Source organism: Salvelinus sp. IW2-2015, linkage group LG20 (genome assembly GCF_002910315.2).
Source record: "Salvelinus sp. IW2-2015 linkage group LG20, ASM291031v2, whole genome shotgun sequence".
NCBI classification, from domain to species: domain Eukaryota; kingdom Metazoa; phylum Chordata; class Actinopteri; order Salmoniformes; family Salmonidae; genus Salvelinus; species Salvelinus sp. IW2-2015.
Window position 1 is genome coordinate 59,723,422 of NC_036860.1, and position 27,707 is coordinate 59,751,128.

General features: G+C 43.4%; 1 protein-coding gene across 1 annotated transcript in view; it reads right to left on the reverse strand.

Moving 5' to 3' along the window:
• Positions 1-25,080, reverse strand: part of LOC111980870 (phosphatidylinositol transfer protein beta isoform) — a 30,911-nt gene extending 5,831 nt beyond the window's left edge. The window contains exons 1-7 of the mRNA XM_070449529.1: positions 25,061-25,080; positions 18,841-19,221; positions 14,344-14,374; positions 6,462-6,607; positions 4,388-4,479; positions 3,701-3,708; positions 2,121-2,279 (exon numbers count right to left, since the gene is read on the reverse strand). Of these exons, the coding sequence (XP_070305630.1) occupies positions 2,121-2,279; positions 3,701-3,708; positions 4,388-4,479; positions 6,462-6,607; positions 14,344-14,374; positions 18,841-18,977 (573 nt within the window). The 5' untranslated portion in view covers positions 18,978-19,221; positions 25,061-25,080. The remainder of the gene's footprint in view (positions 1-2,120; positions 2,280-3,700; positions 3,709-4,387; positions 4,480-6,461; positions 6,608-14,343; positions 14,375-18,840; positions 19,222-25,060) is intronic.
• Positions 25,081-27,707: the final 2,627 nt, after the last annotated feature.

A 27,707-nucleotide genomic window follows, 5' to 3' on the forward strand; every position in this document is an offset into this window, starting at 1 on the left:
ATGAGTTTCAGAACAAAGTTATTTGTTTCTGGCCATTTTGAGCCTGTAAATCGAACCCCCAAATGCTGATGCTCCAGATAATCAACTAAGCTAAAGAAGGCCAGTTTTATTGCTTCTTTAGTCAGCACACAGTTTTAAGCTGTGCTAACATAATTGCAAAAGGGTTTTCTTCATCATCAGAAGTGTCCACTTAATGAGGGCTGAGGGGATAGGGTGTGTCTTTAAAGTGTTTGGACCGCAACCATTGATGTACTGAATCAGATGTGAGCGCTGTGCACCACCAGAGGGCAGCTCTCTGAAAGACCCACCACTCGAGTTTTGGTCAGTCAGGGAAATAAAAGTGCTGAAACATGTTGGTTCACTATTTAAAAAGAAGATGGAGAACAAGCTATAGGATGAAAAATACTGGAGTTTTGGCGTAGGTACAGCCGACTAGTGCTAGCTAACTCTACCTACAGTAACAAAACATTTATAAAAATGTACAAATCGATACTTTGAGTCAAATATCGATTGTCCCAAAAATGATATTTCGATATGTAACTGTATCCATCACTACAACACAGGGTCAAGTCTAGTAGCAGAAATCTCCTGGTCTACGCTAATTAAGCTGTTATGTTAGGTCCTGTACAATATGGCACGTCAGCAGTATGTCAGTAAGGTGATGTATAGATCAGAGTTTCTACACAGTGCCTTGCGCAGGCCGATCCTCTGGCGGACAGGAATGGACTGCCAGGCTAACAGCAGCAGACACAGGGCTAGGAATGTCACTAGACTGGCAGTAATCTTTCGTGGACAGAAGCACGTAACAAACGTTAGAGGAGCAGACTGTGCGACTAACAAGGAACTTTGGAAGGAACTTTGGAATCTCCCCCCTGCCAGAATCCCCCACTCCCTACAATTCTTAATTGCTGCGACTTGCGATGCTAGTTGAGATTTCTGATCATGTTAGGCTGCGTTTCATTTGATTTTTTATGGTTGTTTGATCGCGGGGGAGACACTAGTAATGTCTGCAGTTTTTGGTTTGGCTATGTTTCAAGTGTATTAGTCTATAAATAAATCTCTTTGCCAAAATTCGTCATCTCTCCCATGTCTTATTCAACTAGTAGTTGTTCTGAAATGTTCATTGCTTGCCTACATTTTTCTCCCTCTTCTATGTTTAATATAACACATATACATTATTAATTTTGGTTGCCTTTCCTGACGTGAAGTTGGTTCTATAGAAAGTATTTGACTCTGATGTGTGCCACAAAGTATGACTCTAGCCACAAAATTAAGGAAATTATAGGGGGGGTTCGGCAAGGCCAATTTCTTGCCTGCCGAAATTCCACCCCCACCCCTTCTATCTTGGGACTGCAAGGCCTGACACACTTCAGAATAATTTTGCTAGCTCATGTTGACCAGTAGTGTGTGCCACAGAAAGTATTTGACTCTAGCCACAAAATTAAGGAAATTAGAAGGGGGGGGGATTTCGGCAGGCAAGAAAATAGCCTTGCAGAACCCCCCCTTCTAATTTCCTTCATTTTGTGGCTAGAGTCAAATACTTTCTGTGGCACACAGGCAAGCAATAAACATTTCAGAACAACTACTAGTCGAATAAGACATGGGAGAGATGCCGAATTTTGGCAAAGAGATTTATTTATAGACTATTTGTTTCAAGTGTTAGCCAAACCGAAAACTGCAGATAATACTAGTGTCTCCCCCATGATCAAACCAACATAAAAATGAAATGCAGCCTAACATGATCAGAAATCTCAACTAGCAAGTCGCAGCAATGAAGAATTGAGTGCGTGCGCGTTCATGCGAAAGGGGGGCGATTCTGGCAGGAAGGTAGACTGGCAGAGACAACCAGTCAACATGCAGTGACGCAACTCCTCCAAATGGGGGAGACAAATACCCTGATGATGTAACCATCAGTGCCTGGGACAGGGGACAGACTACTTTACCACTTGGGAAAAGAGCCATCTTGATGTCACTGATCTAACATGGCTGAGTGGTTAAAAACTCACTGCTTTAGCCAATACAGTGATGTCAGGTCTGATGCGCAATAGAGGAATGATCCATTTATTCAAATAGTGTTCCACGTATTCAACTAGTGTGTGTGTGTGCGTACGTCCACTCACCCCATGAGCCACCACATCTTTGTCTGCGATGTCGATGGGAATCACCTCCACTGTCTTCCACGTAGGACCATCCAAGTCATGCACGTTTTCTAGAGTTCCCATGTCAGGTTTGTGCCACGTCTCAATCTTTATCAGGAAGTCATCTTTCATATACTCATTCTGGAGGGAGAGGAGAAAAGAAAAGTGAGCAAAGAAAGAAAAGGAGACAAATCAAATCTCTGTCCATGTTTTAATCTAGTCTGGCAAAGCATAAATTAATTCTTGCTGATGTGGGTCGGGATGGCGGCCATGTTGGGTGTACCATTCCAAATGTTTGATAAGTTGATTCTATGGATTCTGTGGTGGGAAGGAAACTAATTCCAAGAAGGCTTTAGTGTTCACTTCCTCTATATAGTAGCCTTAAAATGTCAGCCAACTGCAAGCTTGAGAATGCCTTGAATGGAGAACCAATGGGAATCTCATACTGAGAAAGTCTTGCATGGAGTCCTGGGAGGCCTAAGGCCTATTTAAACCCCACAGCTAAGCTAATTAAGTGATTATCTGTTTGGGCTTGTGGGTGCAAAATGGTTTTGTTACAGTCTAATGCTACATACAGTATGTTGTTGAATAGTACTAGTCATTTTCCACACCTGTCCACTAAACTCTTTACATACTGCACAGAGAAGTGATTTATTACTGGCTCATTATCTTTCGGGCACTAAAAACCTAGCTAGGCAGAAATCTAGTTTCCTCTGGTTTGGCTTTAAAGATCCTATCACTCCTCTATCTTAAGACATATAGGCTGTGAGAACTGGTTAGAACCTGTTCTCATTCGTATGATTTTTCTATGGAAGTGGAACCAATTACCCCTTATGTAAGCTCGCCTCCCCCTTGGAGGGGTAAGCAGTTCATTGTGTAAATTAAGTATATAAAGACTGATTGTAAAATCTTTGAGATCCTCTGTGGTATATCCTGAGAATTCCTTTCCGGTATGTCCTGAAGGTTACTCTCCGGGTTCATCCCGAGAGTGATCTTCCTTGCAATTGCTTGAATAAACCGCTTATTGCTGATAGATGACTTCTGCCTAATTCCTCAAACAAGTTTTCCCTCAACAGGCTGAAATGGCACGGCTGGTTAGTGCACTACTTCACTCTGCCTACCTAACTGTGGTGTGATAGCATTAGCAGCATAGCTAGCTACACAACGCCACCACGCTATAAGTCACTAATGGGATCGAGTGTCTCAAATACATTCCCACAACAAACCTAGCCCACACAGACAATAGCTGGGGGAATATGGGAAAGGGAGATACCTAGCCAGTTGCACAAGAATGGATTTCAACCAAAATGTGTCTTCCGCATTTAACTCAACACCTCTGAATCAGAGAGGTGAGGGGGGGCTGCTTTAATCAACATCATCGGCGCCCGTAGAGCAGTTGTTGGGAATTAACTAACTTGCTCAAGGGCAGAAGAGCAGACTTTCCCACCTTGCCGGCGCAGGGATTCGAACCAGCGACCTTTCGGTTACTGGCCCAACGCTCTTAACCGCTAGGCCCCCTGCCCCAGTGTGCATGTGTTTGTGTCAGTTCACTCACTACTCACCGTTATAACTGCCGCAGATGGAGAAAACAAGCAACAGAAGAAAAAAGGAAACAGTTTACTTTCAATAAAATAATCAGTGACAATTTACAATGTAGGCCAGTACCTTGCCAGAAGATGCCGACCCTACCGTTATGCTTGTTAATACTGAGCGCAATCATGGTTACACGGAACGGAACGCAATCATGGTTACATTAAGACACATTTGAACCCGACGTGAGATATGGGACGGAAAACGTACCTCAATGCAGGGATCGGATATGCCACTGTACTCCAAATCGTACCTTTATCCACACTGCTACGTCGAGAAGATTGAAATACTGCTATCATTTTGTAATGGCAGTGTCGGCCAATCAGCTCTTTTGTTCAACGCGACCTGCCATTCCATAATGGCTGCTGTGGGTACTGCTAGCATGAGGATGAAAAAAAAGCAGTTTTTCTTCTTGATGGAGCAGTGTGGATAAAGGTAACTTTTGGAGTACAGTGGCATATCCCATCCCTGCATTGAGGTACGTTTTCCGTCCCATATCTTGCGCCGGCTCCAGTGTCTTAATGTAACCATGATTGCGTTCCGACCCCAGTGCAGCTGATTGTAAACCAACGTAACAGTAGGGTCGGTATCTTCTTGCAAGCCAGTCCCAATCAGAGATGGGCTCAATTGAGTGTTTAAACTAGAGTTCTGGTACTCACCGGTGCGACAGTATGGGTAGGCATTCCAGGCTTTTTCATGGAAGACTAACGCTCCCTCTGGTGCAATATACCTCAACCAGCCTGGGACTTTACTGCAAGGAGAGAGAGACAGGAGTCAATCAGTCAATCAGCAGAGTGTGTATGGCTGCATTTACACAGGCTGTCAAACTCGGATCTTTTGACCAATCAGATCAGCTCTTTTGCCAATAATTGACCCTTGGCTAAGCCCCACCCCTTTGGTTATTGTCACTACCTTGGTCAATATTTTCCTGGGAAGCTCAATTCCCCATTCAAAATTCTTGAGAAGACCCATCACAATGACCTCAAACTGTGTTTCTAATACACAATAAAAATTAAGCAGACTACCTCTTGCTAATCAGGAGACTCTCGGGTATGTTGTAGTGGACTGTCATTACAATTTCTTCACGGGAACTTGGTAAAATGTATTTTAGTAGGCCTCCTGAGTGGGGCAGTGGTCTAAGGCACTGCATTGCAGTGCTAGCTGTGCCACTAGAGATTCTGGGTTCGAGCCCAGGCTCTGTCTCAGCCGGCCGCGCCCGGGAGACCAATAGGGCTGCCCACAATTGGCCCAGCGTCATCAGGGTTAGGGGAGGGTTTGGCCGGCAGGGATGTCCTTATCCCATCGCGCACTAGCGACTCCTGTGGCGGGCCGGGCACAGTGCACGCTGACACGGTTGCCAGGTGTACTGTGTTTCCTCTGACACATTGGTGCGCCTGGCTTCCGGGTTAAGTGGGCATTGTGTCAAGAAGCAGTGCAGCTTGGTTGGGTTGTGTTTCGGAGGACGTAAGGCTCTCGACCTTCGCATCTCTCAAGTCCGTACGGAAGTTGCAGCGATGAGACAAGACTGTAACTACCAATTGGATACCACGAAGTTGGGGGAGGAAAAAGGGGGAGAAAAATAATAAAAATGTATTTTAGTGCGGCTAGCCACTGGATGGCTCGGAATGCGCTGTCAGCATGCAGTCAAAGTTACTAACCACTTTGAGTCAACTAGTGCTCTCAAATCGTATCCTGACATTGACAGCAGATGACATCCAGTGCATTCGGAAAGTATTCAGACCCCTTCCCATTTTGCTATGTCGTTATTCAATTATTATTATTTTATTTTTTTATAATTCCCTCATCGATCTATGACAAAGCGAAAACAGGTTTTAAGAAATTTTGAGTCTCATAGCAAAGTGTCTGAATACTTAAGGTAAGGTATTTTTTTTTTAATTCAAAAAATTCTAAGCATGTTTTTGCTGTGTCATTATGTGTAGATTGATGAGGGGGAAAAACTATTTAATACATTTTAGAATAAGGATGTAATGTAACAAAATGTGGAAAAAGTCAAGGGGTCTGAATACTTTCCGAATGCACTGTACATTTGGAGAAAACAAGATATATTAACTGACTAGCTAGCTAGCTAGCTAGCTAGCTAATGTTAGCAATGTTTTCAATGATGGTCAATGAGACAGAGCTAGCTAACCAGCTAGCAAACAATGAAACAAATGCATAATTCCGGATTTAAAAAATATTCCATCAGGCTCTGCATTTCATGACTCACAGCCGCAAGTACCCCTGTTAAATTATTTAGCCATTTAAACATTTTTAAAAAATGAAAATGCAGTTTTTGCCATTGTCCTCATTGGTTTACATGCATTTGAAACAAGAGCTTATCTGAGGCGAGGGGACTCAAGCTTGTTTAGCGACCAAGCGATTGGTTGCCCACAATTCTGGGGTGGGCCTTAGCGAAGGGTCAATTAGGCAAAACGCAGCCTTATTGCAGGGTTTCCCAAACTCGGTCCTGGGGCCCACTCTGGGAGCACGTTTTGGTTTTTGCCCTAACACTACATAGCTGATTCAAATAACCAACTCATCATCAAGCTTTCATTATTTGAATCAGCTGTGTAGTGCTAGGGCAAAAACAAAACATGCACCCAGGGCGGGCCCCAGGACCAAGTTTGGGAAACCTTGCATTAGTGTGTGTGTCTGTATTCTCCTCTTCATCCTCGCCCAGTGTATGCATCTCTTAAGTGGCATATGTATGTTTGTGTGCATGTACTACTGTACCTCTTCAGATGGTAAACTTTATGTGTGTACTGTCCCTTCTCTCCCTCTTCCTCATAGGGTTCATTTATCAGCACCTCAATGCCTTCTCCTCCCCCCGTCTCATTCTTACTGGCCTCTGCTACGGTGAACAGCTGACCAACTTGGTACTGCAACACAGAAAAAGAGAGCACAGAGAAACCGGTCACATAATATAAAAACCCGCAAGAAAAAGTATGTGAACCCTTTGGAATTACCTGGATTTCTGTATAAATTGGTCATCAAATTTGATCTGATCTTCATCCAAGTCACAAAAATGGACAAACATAGTGTGCTTAAACTAATAACACACAAATACATGTATTTTTCTGGTCTATATTGAATACATCATTTAAAACATTCACAGAGTAGGTTGGGAAAAGTACAGTTGAAGTCGGAAGTTTACATACACTTCGGTTGGAGTCATTAAAACTCGTTTTTCAACCACTCCACAATTTTCTTGTTAACAAACTATAGTTTTAACAAGTCAGTTAGGACATCTAGTTTCACTTATAATTCACTGTATCACAATTCTAGTGGGTCAGAAGTTTACATACACTAAGTTGACTGTGCCTTTAAACAGCTTGGAAAATTCCAGAAAATGATGTCATGGCTTTAGAAGCTTCTGATAGGCTAATTGACATCATTTGAGTCAATTGGAGGTGTACCTGTGGATGTATTTCAAGGCCTACCTTCAAACTCAGTGCCTCTTTGCTTGACATCATGAGAAAATCAAAAGAAATCAGCCAAGACCTCAGATTTTTTTTTTGTAGACCTCCACAAGTCTGGTTCATCCTTGGGAGCAATATCCAAACGCCTGAAGGTGCCACGTTCATTTGTACAAACAATAGTACGCAAGTATAAACACCATGGGACCACGCAGCTGTCATACCGCTCAGGAAGAAGACACGTTCTGTCTCCTAGAGATTAACGTATTTTGGTGCGAAAAGTGCGAATCAATCCCAGAACAGCAGCAAAGGACCTTGTGAAGATGCTGGAGGAAACAGGTACAAAAGTATCTATATCCACAGTAAAACAAGTCCTGTATCGACATAACCTGAAAGGCTGCTCAGCAAGGAAGAAGCCACTGCCCCAAAAACGCCATAAAAAAGCCAGACTACAGTTTGCAACTGCACATGGGGACAAAGATCGTACTTTTTGGAGAAATATCCTCTGGTCTGATGAAACAAAAATAGAACTGTTTGGCCATAATGACCATCATTATGTTTGGAGGAAAAAGGTGGAGGCTTGCAAGCCGAAGAACACCATCCCAACCGTGAAGCACGGGGGTGGCAGCATCATGTTGTGGGGTGGCTTTGCTGCAGGAGGGACTGGTGCACTTCACAAAATAGATGGCACCATGATGCAGGAAAATTATGTGAATATATTGAAGCAACATCTCAAGACATCAGTCAGGAAGTTAAAGCTTGGTCGCAAATGGGTCTTCCAAATGGACAATYACCCCAAGCATACTTCCAAAGTTGTGGCAAAATGGCTTAAGGACAACAAAGTCAAGGTATTGGAGTGGCCATCACAAAGCCCTGACCTCAATCCTATAGAAAATGTGTGGGCAGAACAGAAAAAGCGTGTGCGAGCAAAGAGGCCTACAAACCTGACTCAGTTACTCCAGATCTGTCAGGAGGAATGGGCCAAAATTCACCCAACTTATTGTGGGAAGCTTGTGGAAGGCTACCCGAAACGTTCCACCCAAGTTAAACAATTTAAAGGCAATGCTATCAAATACTAATTGAGTGTATGTAAACTTCTGACCAACTGGGAATGTGATGAAAGAAATAAAAGCTGAAATAAATCAATTCTCTCTACTATTATTCTGACATGTCACATTCTTAAAATAAAGTGGTGATCTTAACTGACCTAAGACAGGGAATTGTTACTAGGATTAAATGTCAGGAATTGTGAAAAACTGAGTTTAAATGTAAACTTCCGACTTCAACTGTATGTGAACCCCTAGGCTAATGACTTCTCCAAAAGCTAATTTGATCAGGAGTGAGCTAACCTGGAGTCCAATCAATGAGATTGGAGATGTTGGTTAGAGCTGCCTTGCCCTATAAAAAAACTCAAATGTAGTTTGCTGTTCACAAGATGATGTGAACCATGCCTCAAACAAAAGAGATCTCAGAAGACCTAAGATTAAGAATTGTTGACTTGCATAAAGCTGGAAAGGGTTAAAAAAGTATCTCTAAAAGCCTTGATGTTCACCAGTCCAGAGTAAGATAAATTGTCTATAAAATGGAGAAAGTTCAGCACTGTTGCTACTCTCCCTAGGAGTGGCCGTCCTGCAAAGATGACTGCAAGAGCACAGCGCAGAATGCTCAATGAGGTTAAGAAGAATCCTAGAGTGTCAGCTAAAGACTTACAGAAATCTCTAGAACATGCTAACATCTCTGTTGACGAGTCTACGATATGTAAAACACTTCACAATAATGGTGTTCATGGGAGGACACAACGGAAGAAGCCACTGCTGTCCAAACAAAACATTGCTGCACGTCTGAATTTTTAAAAGTGCACTTGGATGTGCTACTGACAAAATTATTCTGTGGACAGATTAAACTAAAGTTGAGTTGTTTGGAAGGAACACACAACACTATGTGGAGAAAAAAATGGCATAGCACACCAACATCAAAACCTCATCCCAACTGTAAAGTATGGTGGAGGGAGCATCATGGTTTGGGGCTGCTTTGCTGCCTCAGGGCCTGGACAGCTTGCTATCGTCAACAAAAAAATGAATTCCCGTCAATCAAGACATTTGGCAGGAGAATGTTAGGCTATCTGTCCGCCAATTGAAGCTGTAAGAAATTGTATAAGATACTGGTAACTTGTTTTAACCACTTCTCAACATAAGCTATTCTTGGCACAACATGCACCCATCCCCTCTACTTTGTCAGACCCACACACACATCCCCTCCCCCATGAATAGGGCCTGTGAAAACAAACGCACATGCAGGATGCCTTGGGATGTGACTAGGACAAAGAACTGTGTGAAAAGCCAATGGAATGTCGACATCAGGCCGAACAGGACTACCCACGACCCAGATCGATCAATCGGAAGGCCAGACGACAAGATCAACCTACTTTGCTTGTTGCCTATATAATCTGTATGTACTGCTTAGAGGGGCTCCTCTCCGACGATTTCATAAGAATCAGACAGAAAGGAGCCGTGCACGCTTTTGCCTGATATCTTTACACTTGAATAAAACGGCCTTATTATACAAATATCCACCTCGTCCTATGTCTCCACTTGTTCTCCTGTCTCCAATAAACGTTTTACTAACAAAGCTCAACAGAAGTTGGGTGATGCAACAGGACAACGATCCAAAACACAGAAGTAAATCAACAGAATGGCTTCAACAGAAGAAAATACGCCTTCTGGAGTGGTCCAAAAGGAATGGTCCAAAATTCCTTTTGGACCGTTGTGCAGGTCTGATCCCCAAAAACAGAAAACGTTTGGTTGAGGTTATTGCTGCCAAAGGAGGGTCAACCAGTTATTAAATTCAAGGGCTAACATATATTTTTTTCACCCTGTGAATGTTTACATGGTGTGTTCAATAAAGACATGAAAACGTATAATTGTTTGTGTGCTATTAGTTTAAGCAGACTGTGTTTGTCTATTGTTGTGACCTAGATGAAGATCAGATCAAATTTTATGACCAATTTATGTAGAAATCCAGGTATTTCCAAAGGGTTCACATACTTTTTCTTGCCACTGTGTGTGGGTGTTATATATATATATAACAATATATATAATAATATATATATATGTTATATATATATAACATCAGTGTCACAATAGCACAAATCAATTCAGCGAATCACTGACCGATCCTAACAGACAGAATCCCCGTTATTGGTAAATGGGATGTGTACGTATATTTGATGTTCTGTTGATATGGCTTATGAGCAGCCAAATTAAGTGTTAGTGACTTGGGATATGGACAGCTAATGGAATTTCACACACATGAACTCTCTAAATGGGCTCCCAAGCGGTGCAGTGGTCTAAGGCACTGCATCTCAGTGCTAGAGGCGTCACTACAGGCACCCTGGCTCGAATTCAGGCTGTATTACAACCGGCCGTGATTGGGCATCCCATAGGGCGGCGCACAATTTGCCCAGCATCATCTGGGTTTGGCCGGTGTAGGCAGTCATTGTAAATAATTATTTGTTCTTAACTGACCTGCCTAGTTAAATAAAGGTTACACTAAACATATCAGGACGGAGGTTGTGACTTTATGGGCTAGGAGCAGGACAACACAAATCTGTGAATTGTTTGGGGGAGAGCGAGAGAACATTGACAGTGCCATAGAGAGAGGTCCAATACAGTCACCGGACCAATTCTGACCCCCCCCCCCATCCATCCTGTTTTTCTTTAAACAAGACACACACACACACAGGGTAGGGATGCACGATATATCGTGAACATATTGGAATCGGCCGATATTAGCTAAAAATGCCAACATCGGTATCGGCCCTATGCCTAGTTTCATTCCTAACCTAGCCCACACAATGTCTGCTGTGTGGATTGAGCAGTCATTTGAAAGAGTAAGAACATTTCAGCGAGACAACTCAAAGGCGAAATCCATTACCGCCAAGATAATGAAATTCATTGCCCTTGACAATCAACCGTTCTCCGTCGTGGGTGATGTTGGCTTTCGATGACTGGTTGAGCACCGGTACACGTTGCCCTACCGGAGTTACACAGTAATAGCGTCACTGCTATTAGCTTCATGACATACAATGGAACGCCGTTTGGGTCTTTGCGTGTCAAAAAAGATACACGTCAAATAACACAATACTATTAGAGAATGTTGTGTGTTCTGAATTTGCATGTGCAAGCCAAGCGCCACCACTACTATCAGTAGCACTGTCAAAGCTGTACAAAACAAAGTCTGCAAACACCAGCCACGAACGATGTGTTTACAATACCACATTGGTAATAAAGCATTGTTTGTTCGACCGCAACTTCTGGGGTAGCTAGCAAGCTTTAGCTTGGTACCTAGCTAGCACCAATACAACTAGCCTGAAAACAATGACCAGTAAAAACTGCAGTCATGTTCATTATTCTTAGCAATGATTTAGGAATCCTTGTGAGTAAGTATTAGCTAGGTTGCCACTTGTTGTTCGCCTTTTGAAATTGAACTTCAGTTCATGAAAATAAATAGCTAGCCTGCTACTTAACCCTGTTGCCCAAAGCAAACGTTATAAGCAGCCAGTTAGCTTCATCTGGCTAGTGAAGCTCGACCGGACCGGGTTATGTGTTGTGAAGCTAGCCACAATAATGATTAGGCGCAATAGTGGAATTTGTGTTTTGCCTTCAAAATAAAAGGTACCTCTTTGAACGTGATACAGAGGGGTGGAATCATGCCATATTTAGACTAGATAATGTTAAACAAGGTTGGAATGTGAAGCAATGAAATGGGGTATCAATCTACTCGGTGACACCCACAGAACACAACTGTTAAAAGTTTACGCAAATATTAGCGGTGTAGCTCTTTCGCGGGACTGTGACTGTGTGAAATCACCTCCCCAGTCAGTCTATTGTGTGCATTGACATTCATATTGCACTATACAGTTTTACCTAAGGATTGTGGATCAATGAAATGGGGTATCAGTCTACTCAATACCCAAGATATTTTTTCCCCAACGTCCTCCTCAGTTATCAGACTCTAAAACATTCACACTGTATTGTTTTTCCTCGGGAATAGTATTCAATACACATAGGTTAACAATAAATGTTGCTCAATTCACAGTTGTTTCAGAGTCCCGCAATAAGAGCTACGACGCTAATGGTCTCTGGGTGTCACTGAGTAGACGGATATCCAATTTCATTGATCCACAATCCATAGGTAAGGCTGTACAGTGAAATAAGTATGCCCCCAATGCAATTCTAAAGTATAATATATCCAGTGTGATTTCAAATGATTTTTGTCAAATTAACAAATTGTCTTTTGTTGATTTTATATAAACAACATCCCAACCTCGTTTAGCATGATCTATTCAATTATGGCATAATTCTACTATTTGTATTAATTTGCATCACCGTCAATGACATACTTTTATTTTGAAGGCTAACCGCAAAGTCCTCTATTGTGGCTAATCCTTATTGTGGCTAGCTTCACATAGATGGGTCCGACCACCATTAATCAAATAAGAACTGTCTTATAAATTAGAGTTATTTTAGATTACACCTAGCTATATAGTTAGCTAGCTAACTATAGTTACTGAAACAGAGGTCGTTTTGCTATGTTTTTGGGGAAGAACATTGTTTGCATCCATGAGCTAGCTGGCTTTTTTTTAATGACCAGCACTGTAGGAGACAACTTTTCCAGCATCATAGCATAGGTATCGATGAATCGTTGTGACATATGAAATGAACAACGAAACAGCACAGCAAGTAAGTGAAAGAAATAGGTTTTGATTATGTTTTACTGGTAAAGGGGACATGCGTAATTGCCAACAAAATAACTTTTTGGTCAGTGTGGGGTGTGTGTGTAACCTGTATTTAACTAGGTAAGTCAGTTAAGAATGAATTCTTATTTACAATAACAGCCTACCCCAGGCCAAACCCGGACGACGCTGGGCCAATTGTGTACAGCCCTATGGGACTCCCAATCACGGCTAGATGTGATACAGCCTGGATTCGAACCAGGGACTGTAGTGACACCTCTTGCACTGAGATGCAGTGCCTTAGACCGCTGCGTCCATGTATGTGTGTTAACTATTTAACTGTACTAGAACGCTTAAAAGGCTGCTAAAATTGTAAATATAGGGCCTCCCGGGTGGCGCAGTGGTCTAGGGCTGAGACCCCCAGAGTCTCTGGGTTAGCGCCCAGGCTCTGTCGCAGCCGGCCGCGACCGGGAGGTCCGTGGGGCGACGCACAATTGGCCTGATGTTCTACCGGCTGGGGTCGTCAATCCCAGTCACAGAGCTACTGTTTCTCTAGAGTCTAAAACACACAAATGTCAGAGGTATGCTTAACACCTAGGTGTGAATTGCTGGTGGCTGAAATTAATTTGCAACACTATAAATCTAATGCTTTGTTTGATACCCTGGGCTCATCTAGAGGTAACGGGGAAGGCGAACAGCTAGACTAATGGAATTTTACATGAGCATCTACAATTCTGCCTGGGGATCAATAAAGGCCAACTTACTCCATATCATTAATATATTTAACAACTATAGTAGTTGGAATTACAACCACACATTTTAGTCATTTAGCAGACACTTCTCCAGAGTGACTTACAGGACCAATTAGGGTTCTCAGATAAACTGGAACCGTGGGTCAGTGGCTGCAATGTATCTGGCTTGATTGCCTTGCTCAAGGGCACATCGACAGATTTTTCCCCTAGTTCACTCAGGGATTTGAACCAGCAACCTTTAGTTTATTTACCCAACTCTCTTAACTGCTGGGACACCTGCCACCCTGAGGTAAATCTTTACATGGAAGTTTGGTGATTGAATCGTCTCCTTCAGTTTGTAGAGCCTGACTCTTTGGGTAAATAGCCTTTACTGTCAGGATAAATTGACCCCTCCAGGCTGATGACGTTACAGCTGTCACACTGAGTACTGCACTAAAACCTTTAGGGGCTGCTGCCGTTACATCACATGCTGCAGGAGAACGTCACATCTCTCAAGGCTGGAGTTAAAACACTGACGGCAGCATGACCCCGACAAATAAGGGGAAATGGAATGCAGTGGAGAGAAAGACATGTCTGACAAATAGCTTCTCAGAAGGCAGCAATATCAAAACAAACAGCATTTATGACCTGCTTTCATGCATGTACAGACTTGCAGGAAACAAGCACAAAAAGTGGGGTGGTGTGTACGTGGGTAATGACTTCGTGTTACTCACCTCTTGCACAGAGATCGGTAGGATCACGCGGCTGTGAGAGAGTAAAATAAAAATAAAAAAAACAAACATCAGCAAACAGAAGAAATAAACTTTCTACCAGTGTCATACAAAGAGACCAAAAACCATTCCCTTGCAGTACACCACAACTCATGCCTCAGGCAGGTTGGCATTTATTGGGAGGAATCTTGTCCTGGAGGCAGCCCTGCAGGGTGGTCACTAGCTGTCCTAGCCACAAAGTCATAACATCTAACCCCAACCACACTGCTAACCGTATGCCTTAAAATAAAACAGCTCATTTTTGTTTTATAGATTTTTTTTGTGAAGGTATAGCCAAGACTCATCCCAATAAAATGTCCACCTGCACACCTCAGCCTGACTTGGCTGAGTTCAACCAGAGCCAGGAGTGACCTCCAGTAACCCCACACATAGTGAGACTTGTCTGTTCATCATCTAGACCACTGAGCTGAACACATTCTATTAGGGAGGAACTACAATGAACTGACAATTTCTCCACACACTTGACTTCAGTTGAACATTTCGTTTGGGTGATTGTTCAGGGGGTTAAGAGATGGGCCTACACAGTGCTTTCCAATGTTCAAGCCTTTCGGGAATAGTTTACGTCCTAGCTATATCACGCAACTGTATTACCTAGGCCGATAGCTGCTTCCTCCATTTACCTCACCTCCTATAGCAGCTTCCCCCCTAAGTAAACACAGGGGCAGCATATACAGTTGAAGTCGGAAGTTTACATACACCTTAGCCATACACCTTAGCCAAATACATTTAAACTCAGTTTTTCACAATTCCCCTTTTTCCTCCAAACATAATGATGGTCATTATGGCCAAACAGTTCTATTTTTGTTTCATCAGACCAGAGGACATTTCTCCAAAAAGTATGATCTTTGTCCCAATGTGCAGTTGCAAACTGTAGTCTGGCTTTTTTATGGCGGTTTTGGAGCAGTGGCTTCTTCCTTGCTGAGCAGCCTTTCAGGTTGTCGATACAGGACTCATTTTACTGTGGATATAGATACTTTTGTACCTGTTTCCTCCAGCATCTTCACAAGGTCCTTTGCTGTTGTTCTGGGATTGATTTGGACTTTTCGCACCAAAATACGTTAATCTCTAGGAGACAGAACGTGTCTTCTTCCTGAGCGGTATGACAGCTGCGTGGTCCCATGGTGTTTATACTTGCGTACTATTGTTTGTACAAATGAACGTGGCACCTTCAGGCATTTGGATATTGCTTCCAAGGATGAACCAGACTTGTGGAGGTCTACAAAAAAAGTTTCTGAGGTCTTGGCTGATTTCTTTTGATTTTCTCATGATGTCAAGCAAAGAGGCACTGAGTTTGAAGGTAGGCCTTGAAATACATCCACAGGTACACCTCCAATTGACTCAAATGATGTCAATTAGCCTATCAGAAGCTTCTAAAGCCATGACATCATTTTCTGGAATTTCCCAAGCTGTTTAAAGGCACAGTCAACTTAGTGTATGTAAACTTCTGACCCACTGGAATTGTGATACAGTGAATGATAAGTGAAATAATCTGTCTGTTATCAATTGTTGGAAAAAAGTGACTTGTGTCATGCACAAAGTAGATGTCCTAACCGACTTGCCAAAAGTATAGTTTGTTAACAAGAAATTTGTGGAGTGGTTGAAAAATGAGTTTTAATGATTCCAACCTAAGTGTATCTAAACTTCCGACTTCAACTGTACCTTGCACAGCCTTTTCTTTCTTTAGTAAATGCCTCCATTTCTTTTTTTGTACTTTTTACCCTTTTTCCTCCCCAATTTCATGGTATCCAATTGGTAGTTACAGTCTTGTCTCATCGCTACAACTCCCGGACGGACTCGGGAGAGGCGAAGGTCGAGAGCCATGCGTCCTCCGAAACACGACCCCGCCAAACCGCACAGCTTCTTGACACACTGCTCGCTTAACCCGGAAGCCAGCTGCACCAATGTGTCGGAGGAAACCGTACAGCTGGCGACCGAAGCCACAAGGAGTCGCTAGAGCGCGATGGGACAAGGACATCCCAGCCGGCCAAACTCTCCCCAAACCCGGACGCCGCTGGACCAATTGTGCACTGCCTGGGTCTCCCGGTCTCGGCCAACAGCAACACAGCCCGGGATTGAACCCAGATCTGTAGTGACGTCTCTAGCACTGCAGGGCCTTAGACTGCTGCACCACTCGGGAGGCCACATAGCTCCATTTCCATCTATAGTATAGGGCAACTCCACGGTAACAGTGGAATGAAGTGATGCTGAGACTCACATTATTCACTTTGAAAATGTCAAACAAAAACCAATGATTGCAAAGTTAAACCATACAACTCTATGTACAAGGACTACTTCTAACAATTTCCAGAGACATTTTCACAAAAACACATTTTCTTGAAGAACAGTGCATATGCAAAGTTGATTAACAGAATGACAGGTTTGTGCTGTTTGTGCCGTCATTCTGTTACCAAGCATTGTATCTGTACTCTTCTTCTACTAATGTGTTTATGTAACATTTTTACTGGAAATTGTTTAAAGTTGTCCTTTTGCATAGAGTTGTATAGTTTGTTTAGCTTTGCTATCATTGGTTTTTGTTTGGCATACATTTAAAAGTGAAAAATCTGAGTCTCAGCATCACGCTGTTATCGTGGAATTGCCCATAGACTTAGTATGCCTCCTTCACACTGAAGGCCCTGAGCACCTGGACAGCCAGCCAGCAAACCCCAGACAAACACACTAATAATCCCACCAATCCACTGAATGAGACAGTAGAGATGGGATCCACCCACAGAGAGAGAGAGATGGAGACCCATCTATTCTAGTCTGGGTTCCAAGGTCCAGGAGAGGCCTAGTTTTGCCAGGTGTAACAACAGTTCTCTCAGGTGTAACTACAGAACAGCAACAGCCTGTCACAGTGTGGGTCAGGACTCTGGAGGGAAGGCATGGGGGAGTCATGATGGCAGAGCACAGGCACCCTTAGTGAGGTCAGAAACAAAACGGATGCATCCGGTTTTCAGGGGAAATGGAAAGAGAGCCTGTGACACGACTTCACTTTTGGATGTTAACAAGGTGACACTCCAACTTAACTCCTCCTCCGCATTTACTGGATTGAACAGACAGCAGAAACCATTCCCATAGTTTCCTTTCCTGATGGGATTGCAAAAATAAAAGACAAAAATATGTGTCAAACATATTTTTCAGTGGCAATTGACGAGACGATAACTGCCTAGACCAAGAAAAAAAAAACTAAATGAAAATATTTATATTTCTGTTGACGAAAACAAGACAAGACTAAATTCTCTGTGACTCAAATCTGACTAGTAAATGGACTGGACAATAGTTTTTGGAGAGATTGAACCGTTCTCTAATCTGGCGGCAACACATCACTGATGCAAGTAAGGCACATGCTCCCAGTAGAAAAAAAAAAGGGGAAACGATAGGACCCACTTTACTTATCGTGTCGATTCAAACAAGACAGAATGCAACGTTTACACGGTAGAAGACAAGCAATGTTAACATATGTTTCTCGTGCCAATAAAGCCACTCGAATTGAATTGACAGCTTTTGCACCCACAAATTGACGGGGGGAAAAAATCTGACCCGGCGCCAGAACGAACCAGTTGCATTTTGATTTCCATAGGCGTGCCTGTTTTTTTCACCTGGATCTCCTATGTGTGCACGCGCTTGCTTGCATTTTTTTTTAAATGGGTGTAACAGTAGCCTAAAGAGCAAAGGCAGCTCATGAGTTGCTAGTTTGGGGAAGCTTACAATTTATCCTACCAATTCTCCCGATCTGCGTGCAAATTAAGAATTTTTATATGGATATTTTCATGGAACAGTTTTCTTTTCTCATAATCATGGTCACGTGGCTAATCATACAAATCTCATACAAATCATACAAGTAAAATGCTAAAAATCTAAAAGTAAAAATTAAACTATGGAGAAAGCACTCCTCTCTGCGGTCACTGTGGTCCATTGGAAGTGAGCGCATAGAACTCCAAGATATGCCTACTACTGCATTGGCCTATAGGCTATACCTTCCATTGTCAGCTAAGTAAAATACATGGGCCGAAAAATAAAAAGAGCAGAAAATATCCTGATAAATTCAGGTTATTTCAAATCACATTCATCTCTCTTCTCCGCCTGCCAGTCTGCCTCCCTTTCTATCGGTCTCGACTTGAGCTATTACTAGTGTAGTTCAACATTGTAACACATCACAGGGTCCGGCCAGAAGCTGTCGCTAACGAATTTGCAACATTGTATCAACTAGCCTATTCTGGGCCCTCAGTTTCCTGCGCCAGTGAGCTCCGGACAGAAAGCAGTTTTTTTCATGCCGTTTCCACTGGATATATGGGATCATCAGATCATGATATTTTTGCATCTCCTCCTCATGGACTGCACCCAATTTGCCAGTTCTTGCTGTGAGATTTTACCCCACTATTCCACCAAGGCACCTGCAAGTTCCCAGACATTTCTGGGGGGAATGGTCCTAGCCCTCACCCTCCGATCCAACAGGTCCCAGACGTGCTCAATGGGATTGAGATCCGGGCTCTTCGCTGGCCATGGCAGAACACTGACATTCCTGTCTTGCAGGAAATCACACACAGAACGAGCAGTATGGCTGGTGGCATTGTCATGCTGAAGGGTCATGTCAGGATGAGCCTGCAGGAAGGGTACCACATGAGGGAGGGTGTCTTCCCTGTAACGCACAGCGTTGAGATTGCCTGCAATAAGAACAAGCTCAGTCCGATGATGCTGTGTGTGACACACTGCCCCAGACCATGACGGACCCCTCCATCTTCAAATCGACCCTGCTCCAGAGTACAGGCCTCGGTGTAACGCTCATTCCTTCGACGATAAACGTGAATCCGACCATCACCCCTGGTGAGACAAAACCGCGACTCGTCAGTGAAGAGCACTTTTTGCCAGTCCTGTCTGGTCCACCGACGGTGGGTTTGTGCCCATAGGCGACATTGTTGCCGGTGATGTCTGGTGAGGACCTGCCTTACAACAGGCCTACAAGCCCTCAGTTCAGCCTCTCTCAGCCTATTGCGGACAGTCTGAGCACTGATGGAGGGATTGTGCGTTCCTGGTGTAACTCGGGCAGTTGTTGTTGCCATCCTGTACCTGTCCCGCAGGTGTGATGTCAGGATGTACCGATCCTGTGCAGGTGTTGTTACATGTGGTCTGCCACTGAGAGGACGATCAGCTGTCCGTCCTGTCTTCCTATAGCGCCGTCTTAGGCGTCTCACAGTACGGACATTGCAATTTATTGCCCTGGCCACATCTGCAGTCCTCATGCCTCCTTGCAGCATGCCTAAGGCACGTTCATGCAGATGAGCATCTTTCTTTTGGTGTTTTTTAAAGTCAGTAGAAACGCCTCTTTAGTGTCCTAAGTTTTCATAACTGTGACCTTAATTGCCTACCGTCTGTACGCTGTTAGTGTCTTAACGACCATTCCACAGGTGCATGTTTATTAATGGTTTATGGTTCATTGAACAAGTGTGGGAAACAGTGTTTAAACCCTTTACAAATTAAGATCTGTGAAGTTATTTGGATTTTTACGAATTATCTTTGAAAGACAGGGTCCTGAAAAAGGGAATTTTCTTTGTTTGCTGAATTTAGTAGAATTATGCCATGCTTTTATTTTGAAGGCTAACTATACTACTAAGTCTACTATTGTGGCTAATCCTTATTGTGGCTAACTTCACATAGATGGTCCGACCACCATTAATCAAATAAAAACTGTCTTATAAATTAGGGTTATTTTAGATGATGACACCTAGCTATATAGTTAGCTAGCTAACTATATCTACTGAAACTGATGTCATTTTGCTATGTTTTTGGGGAAGAACATTGTTTGCATCCATGAGCTAGATTTTTTTTATGACCAGCACTGTAGGTGCGTGAGACAACTTTACCAGCATCATAGCATACGTATCGATGAATCGTTGTGACATTTGAAATACGAGTGATAGTGTAATCAATGTGTAATAACTGCGTAAAAAATTAATCAACGCGTTCAATTATTATGTGACGTGCAGTCATATTCAGGTCCTGAAAGGTCAACAAGCTTATCTACTGGTCATTGTTTTATTTTTTGACACGCAAAGACCCAAACGCCGTTCCATAGCAAAGACCCAAACGGTGTTCCATAGCAAAGACCCAAACGGTGTTCCATAGCAAAGACCCAAACGACGTTCCATAGCAAAGACCCAAACGACGTTCCATAGCAAAGACCCAAACGACGTTCCATAGCAAAGACCCAAACGACGTTCCATATCAAAGACCCAAAACGACGTATCTCCATATTCAAAAGACCCAAAAGCGAACGTCTCCATAGCAAAGACCAAAGGCGTTCCATAGCAAAGACCCAAACGGTCGTTCCATAATCAAAGACCCAAACGGTGTTCCATATCAAAGACCCAAACGGTGTTCCATATCAAAGACCCAAACGGTGTTCCATATCAAAGACCCAAACGGTGTTCCATAGCAAAGACCCAAACAACGTTCCATAGCAAAGACCCAAACAACGTTCCATAGCAAAGACCCAAAACGACGTTCCATAGCAAAGACCCAAACGACGTTCCATAGCAAAGACCCAAACGGTGTTCCATAGCAAAGACCCAAACGGTGTTCCATATAAATCCTGGTTGAGAATGAAATGACTGAACAAATTAAATAGGTTTTGATATTGTTTTACTGTTAATGGGGGACATACTTAAATGGCCCAAAAACCTTTTTGGTCAGTGTGGTGTGTGTGTGTAACCTTTATTTAACTAGGCAAGTCAGTTAAGAACAAATTCTTATTTACAATGACGACCTACCCTGGCCAAACCCAGACGACACTGGGCCAATTGTGCGCTGCCCTATGGGCCTCCCAATCACAGCCGGATGTGATACAGCCTGGAATCGAACCAGGGACTGTAGTGACGCCTCTTGCACTGAGATGCCGTGCCTTAGACCGCTGCGTCCATGTGTGTTTGTTAACTATTTAACTGTACTAGAATGCTTAAAAGGAGGCAAACATTTTAAATATCAGTTATCGTTATTGTTCTTTTTGGGCAAGGAAAATATCGGATATTGGTATCGGCCAAAAATGTTATATAGGTGTATCACTAACAGACCACTACTTATGACAGAACTTTGATTACAATATAGTTAGAGTATGTCAAGCGGCAGACTCCGACGACTTAGTTGATTTTTGCGACCCTTTGACTTGGCTGTGGGAGTAAAATATTGAATTGGTCGCATCAATACCAGCTAAACATTCATTACATGGTCCTCACTTAATAGTTTCAAAACATCATATGTTAGGCAGCTATAACCATCATTTGATCAAACAGTGCATTATTGGGGCGGCAGCGTAGCCTAGTGGTTAGAGCGTTGGACTAGTAACCGAAAGGTTGCAAGATCGAATCCCCAAGCTGACAAGGCACAAATCTGTCGTTCTGCCCCTGAACAAGGCAGGCACTATTCCTAGGCCGTCATTGAAAATAAGAATTTGTTCTTAACTGACTTGCCTGGTTAAATAAAGTTTATTTTTATTATCCTCACTATTCTTTTATTCGCTGGGGACTGCTGCTGTGATGAGCAAGCCCCTCTCCCTCAATGTCCACTCTGGGAGAGAGAAAAAAGGATTCTGATTATATAACATTTCAAAATTCAATTGCGGGAAATGCATAACTTTGGAAGCAACTACTGTTGTGCTCAGCTTTGTGTGGGTATATCTTTTTTTCATCTCTTAATAGTGAGGTCAATTAGCCCAAAAATAAATTAGCCTATGATATTAGTAGACATAAAAGGTGTGTTCGTAAATTCACTCTGGCTATCTACTCCAATTTCGGAGCACTCATTTAAGTGTGCCAGAGCGCAGAATAACTGATGAATTTACGAACGCACAACACCTGTTGAATATTGCCGGTGTCAGTGAACCTTGGCGAAAAAACATATTTAAATTGTTGCCAGCAGCACAGGTACAGTCACTAATGCGCTAGATAACACGAGAACAGCCTAACCTGCTCTGCTAGTGCAAGTAAAATGGTCAGAGTGAGGTCTTCTCTCATTTGTGTCTGCAAATAGCTAGCATGCTAACCAACTTTAGCCAGTTAGCTTAGATACTTCACTGCGATTGAGGTCAGAACGCTCGGATCAACCCTACTCCTCGGCCAGAGCGTCCAGTGTGTGCTCTGAACACTCAGATAGCGAAATGCTCAGAATTTCCTAACAGAATCTGACAATACTCTGAATTTACAATCAGAGCGCACTGACACACTGGAGGCAATTTCTGAACGCACCCAAAGATGTAGGTAAATTAATCTCTGTTGAACAACAAAACTCTGAAAATTCTGGTGCCCTATTTTAACAGTAAAATATAACAATAGCCTAATTGTCAACCCACAATTCATGACAATCACTGGATTAGCTAGCACATCAAAATATCTTGAATCATGCATTCCTGCTTGGACTTATTTCTTGAATAGCCTACCATTTCCGTAGTATATTACAGTCTAATGAACTGTGAATGAATTTACAAGGTGATTACAATTTTTTTCTATTGCGTGTTGCCGACCTGAAAAACTGGTGCGACCAAATCATGTACGGGTGCCACCAGATGTAAAAGTTAGTGGCACCAGTGCCACCGGGGGAAAATGTTAGTCTGGAGCCCTGTCAAGGGGTGTTCTTCTGCCTATTTGAAGAGAATCATGCAATAGGATGTTATACTTTTCTGCATGTTGGTAGGACAATGCTGTTTGTACACATGGAAGTCAGTGTTTTATGTTTACTATAGGTTAATGAGGCAAATGTGATGACTAAAATTAAAGGACATTTCATTGACTAAAACAGCCCACTGTGTCATTTTGACAATAACTAGACTAAATCATTATTCAAATAATAAATGCGACCAAGACTTAATTATATTTGTCGAAATGACTAAGACTAAGTCTAAAAAATAGCACTCATTAAACAGAGACAGGACCGCTACCATGCTCTTTAAGAAGAACAATATGAACAAGCCTCGTTCTGGGCCATAAGAGACGAGCACAACTTATCCTCTGAAAATCATTCTCTTAACTCCATATTCCAAATCCATGTAGGGGAAGCTAGTCCCGACTGGCCAACTCCCAACCAAACCCTTATGGAAAGCAGTCAAACCATGATGTATCTTTTTATTTCTCAAAAACAAACAGAATCCAAGCAGTGGCTGAAACAAATCACGATTCTGTCATAGGTGAGAGTCAATCTCGATCCTCTACAAAATTCAGAGGTTATTCAAAGTTAGTCGAGTCCAGCAGAGTAACACTCTCCAGGTTGACATTTCAGTGATAAAGAGACATGTTAAATTTACTCGGATAGTGTGCTGTGCTTTACACACCAGGTCAATTGATGAAACACACACTGCTGTGCCCACTGCAATACAACATACAGGTTCTAGATATTAGAGCAATTACAAGCCCTAGCTATGGTAACTGAATTCCCACAGACATCGCCATAAAACATGATATGGGAAAGCACAGAGCAGGCTGCATGGAAGACCTTTGGAAAATGCAAATAGATGTATTGATCTTTTAGTCATGTCCCCAGTGGTGTCACTCCTGTGTCACCTGAGGGAGTATCAGATAAACCAGCTGACTGTTCTGTCCCCACCTATAAACCTCAGAGGAAATAGGCACCGCTTTAGTTGTCTTGACAACTGATTGGGGATGTGTCCTGTGCCACCCTGAGCAAAACTACAGTACACACACAACTTGAGTCTGGGTCTGTAGGTGTATGAAGCAACTGAATTATAGACAGCCCTAAATCAAATCTGGATGACACACTTGGACAGTCATTGCACTCTTGACCAACAGGTCAGGAATGTCTTGGGCAGCTAAAGATGCACATATTAACATTTTTTAAACAGCATTGAGCAATACAGGGTGGAGGGGGGATTTATTGGCATTGTACTTAAGGTTGGAAGCTAGCTATATTTGGTTGCCATGAAAACCAGGCAGGGAAACCCGGGAAGTCAGACGGGGCTAAGCCTCTGCAAGTTGCATGTTTCGCCAGGAAAGACAGGCTGAACACAACACGGTCTAAAAATAACGGGCTAGCTAGTAGTAATTAGCTTAAGTGTCATGCATGGTGCATGTTAGCCACCCGACCTGAGCAATTACCTTACGTGCTTACTAGCTTGTGAACGATTTACATGGATACAGTAGCTAACTAACGTTAGTTAGCGTGGTAGTTTGTGTCCCGCATTACCTGCCATTTGAATTGCATGGTCTTTTCCATTGCGCATAAACATTTCACTGACAATATCTATTCTTGTCTAAACGCGAGCCCCCCGGAGGTGGAACCTTGATAATCTGTCACTCACGAGACCTACCTAAACTTATTGCACCATGTTGGCTAACTAGCTAGTTAACATCCATTCTCAATGTATAGGTGTAAAGACAAATAGTTAACTAGCTAGCTAACGGGCTTCCTCCATTAAGATTCATTCAAAGCTAGCATGCTAGAAACCTAGCTAGCTATCGCTGCTGTCTAGGCCTAAACACCGGTATCATGGATCCACATCCTGATCCACCAGGACCAGAACGCTCACAATTTCCTCTCATCTTCCAGAAATACACTGACATGAGACAACAACAAATGTTATTTTAAAGTATTGCCACATCGACTCAATAAATTGCATATTAATATACGACGAAATGAGATTTCAAATACTTCAACTCACTATTCCTTGATAAGCACCATCTTCTCCTACCGGGCTGCGGCTGCGCAAGGCTGTAGACGTCATCCGAAATTATCAACAACAAATTGTTGACCGCCCACGAAAGTCGTCGATTGGTCTGAACTTTCTGAACCTTGCAAACTGTGCACCAGTGAGGTGAGGTGGGATGTAGAATGGATATGGATGGGACCATGAATACGTTTAGGTATTCTTCGTGATCAATAACATGTTCGATTGTAATATGTGTGTGATATATGGCTCTGGTTCGAACCATAACAATTTCAAGTTTTTCTGAATAATAGACTTTTCAAATGACAGTACAGGTAGAGAGTACTTTTCTAAACCTATTTCACTATCTCAATATTGATAAAGCAATTATTACATTTACATAACTAAAATCTGTAGGTGGATTTTGCTCTAAAGAACCAGGATTTCATCAGCTAAGTCCTCACCTCCAACAAGTATCATTACAAATACATCCCATTCCATCTCTTACTGATATGGCAAGCTTGTTCAAATTCTCATTATATAGTCTATAAAATTGATCACACTAGAAAAAATGTCATGTTTGAGGGTTCAGTCCTGATCAAGGAGATAAAAGTCCCGGCAGTCAGTAACATCCCTCTTACATTTACATTTACATTTAAGTCATTTAGCAGACGCTCTTATCCAGAGCGACTTACAAATTGGTGATTCAAATTATGATAGTCCAGTGGAACAACCACTTTACAATAGTGCATCTAACTCTTTTAAGGGGGGGGGGGGAGGGGGGTTAGAGGATTCTATCTATCCTAGGTATTCCTAAAGAGGTGGGTTTTCAGGTGTCTCCGGAAGGTGGTGATTGACTCGCTGACCTGGCGTCGTGAGGGAGTTTGTTCCACCATTGGGTGCCAGAGCAGCGAACAGTTTTGACTGGGTGAGCGGAACTGTACTTCCTCAGAGGTAGGGAGCGAGCAGGCCAGAGTGGATGAACGCAGTGCCCTTGTTTGGGTGTAGGGCCTGATCAGAGCCTGAAGGATCAGAGGTGCCGTTCCCCTCACAGCTCCGTAGCAAGCACCATGGTCTTGTAGCGGATGCGAGCTTCAACTGGAAGCCAGTGGAGGAGAGCGGAGGAGCGGGGTGACGTGAGAGAACTTGGGAAAGTTGAACACCAGACGGGCTGCGGCGTTCTGGATGAGTTGTAGGGGTTTAATGGCACAGGCAGGGAGCCCAGCAACAGCGAGTTGCAGTAATCCAGACGGGAGATGACAAGTGCCTGGATTAGGACCTGCGCCGCTTCTGCGTGCGCATAGTTACTCTGCGAATGTTGTAGAGCATGAACCTACAGGAACGGGTCACCGCCTTGATGTTTAGTTGAGAACGACAGGGTGTTGTCCAGGATCACGCCAAGGTCTTAGCACTTGGAGGAGACACAATGGAGTTGTCAACCGTGATGGCGAGATCATGGAACGGGCAGTCCTTCCCCGGGAAGAAGAGCAGCTCGTCTTGCGAGGTTCAGCTTGAGGTGGTGATCCGTCATCCACACTGATATGTCTGCCAGACATGCGAGATGCGATTCACCACCTGGTTATCAGAGGGGGAAAGGAGAAGATTAATTGTGTGTCGTCTGCATAGCAATGATAGGAGAGACCATGTGAGGATATGACAGAGCCAAGTGTTGGTGTATAGCGAGAATAGGAGAGGGCCTAGAACAGAGCCCTGGGGACCACCAGTGGTAGAGCACGTGGTGCGAGAGCAGATTCTCGCCCACGCCACCTGGTAGGAGCGACCTGCAGGGAGACGCAATCCAAGCGTGGACCTTGCCGGAGATGCCAGCTGGAGAGGGTGGAGAGGAGGATCTGATGGTTCACAGTATCAAGCAGCCGAATAGGTCTAGAAGGATGAGAGCAAGAGGAGAGAGAGTTAGCTTTAGCAGTGCGGAGCGCTCCGTGACACAGAGAAGAGCAGTCTCAGTTGAAATGACTAGTCTTGAACCTGACTGATTGTGATCAAAGAGGTCATTCTGAGAGAGATAGCAGGAGAGCTGGCAAAGGACGGCACGTTCAAGAGTTTTGGAGAGAAAGAAAGAAGGGATACTGGTCTGTAGTTTGACATCGGAGGGATCGAGTGTAGTTTTTTTTCAGAAGGGGTGCAACTCTCGCTCTCTTGAAGACGGAGGGACGTAGCCAGCGGTCAAGATGAGTTGATGAGCGAGGTGAGTAAGGGAGAAGTCTCCGGAAATGGTCTGGAGAAGAGAGGAAGGGGTGGTCAAGCGGGCAGGTTGTTGGCGCCGGCCGTCACAAGACGCGAGATATTACGTGGAGAGAGGGGGAGAAAGAGGTCAAAGCACAGGGTGGGCAGTGTGAGCAGAACAGCGGTGTGTTGACTTAGCAAACAGAGGATCGGATGTCGTCGACCTTCTTTTCAAATGGTTGACGAAGTCATCCGCAGAGAGGGAGGAGGGGGAGGAGAGGGGGAGGAGTTCAGGAGGGAGGAGAAGGTGAAGAGCTTCAGGGTTAGAGGCAGATGCTTGGAATTGTTAGGTGGTAGAAATTGGCTTAGCAGCAGAGACAGAAGAGAGAATGAGAGAGGAGTGAAAGATGCAGGTCGCAGGAGGCGAGTTTTCCTCCATTTCGCTCGGCTGCCCGAGCCCTTTCTGTGAGCTGCAATG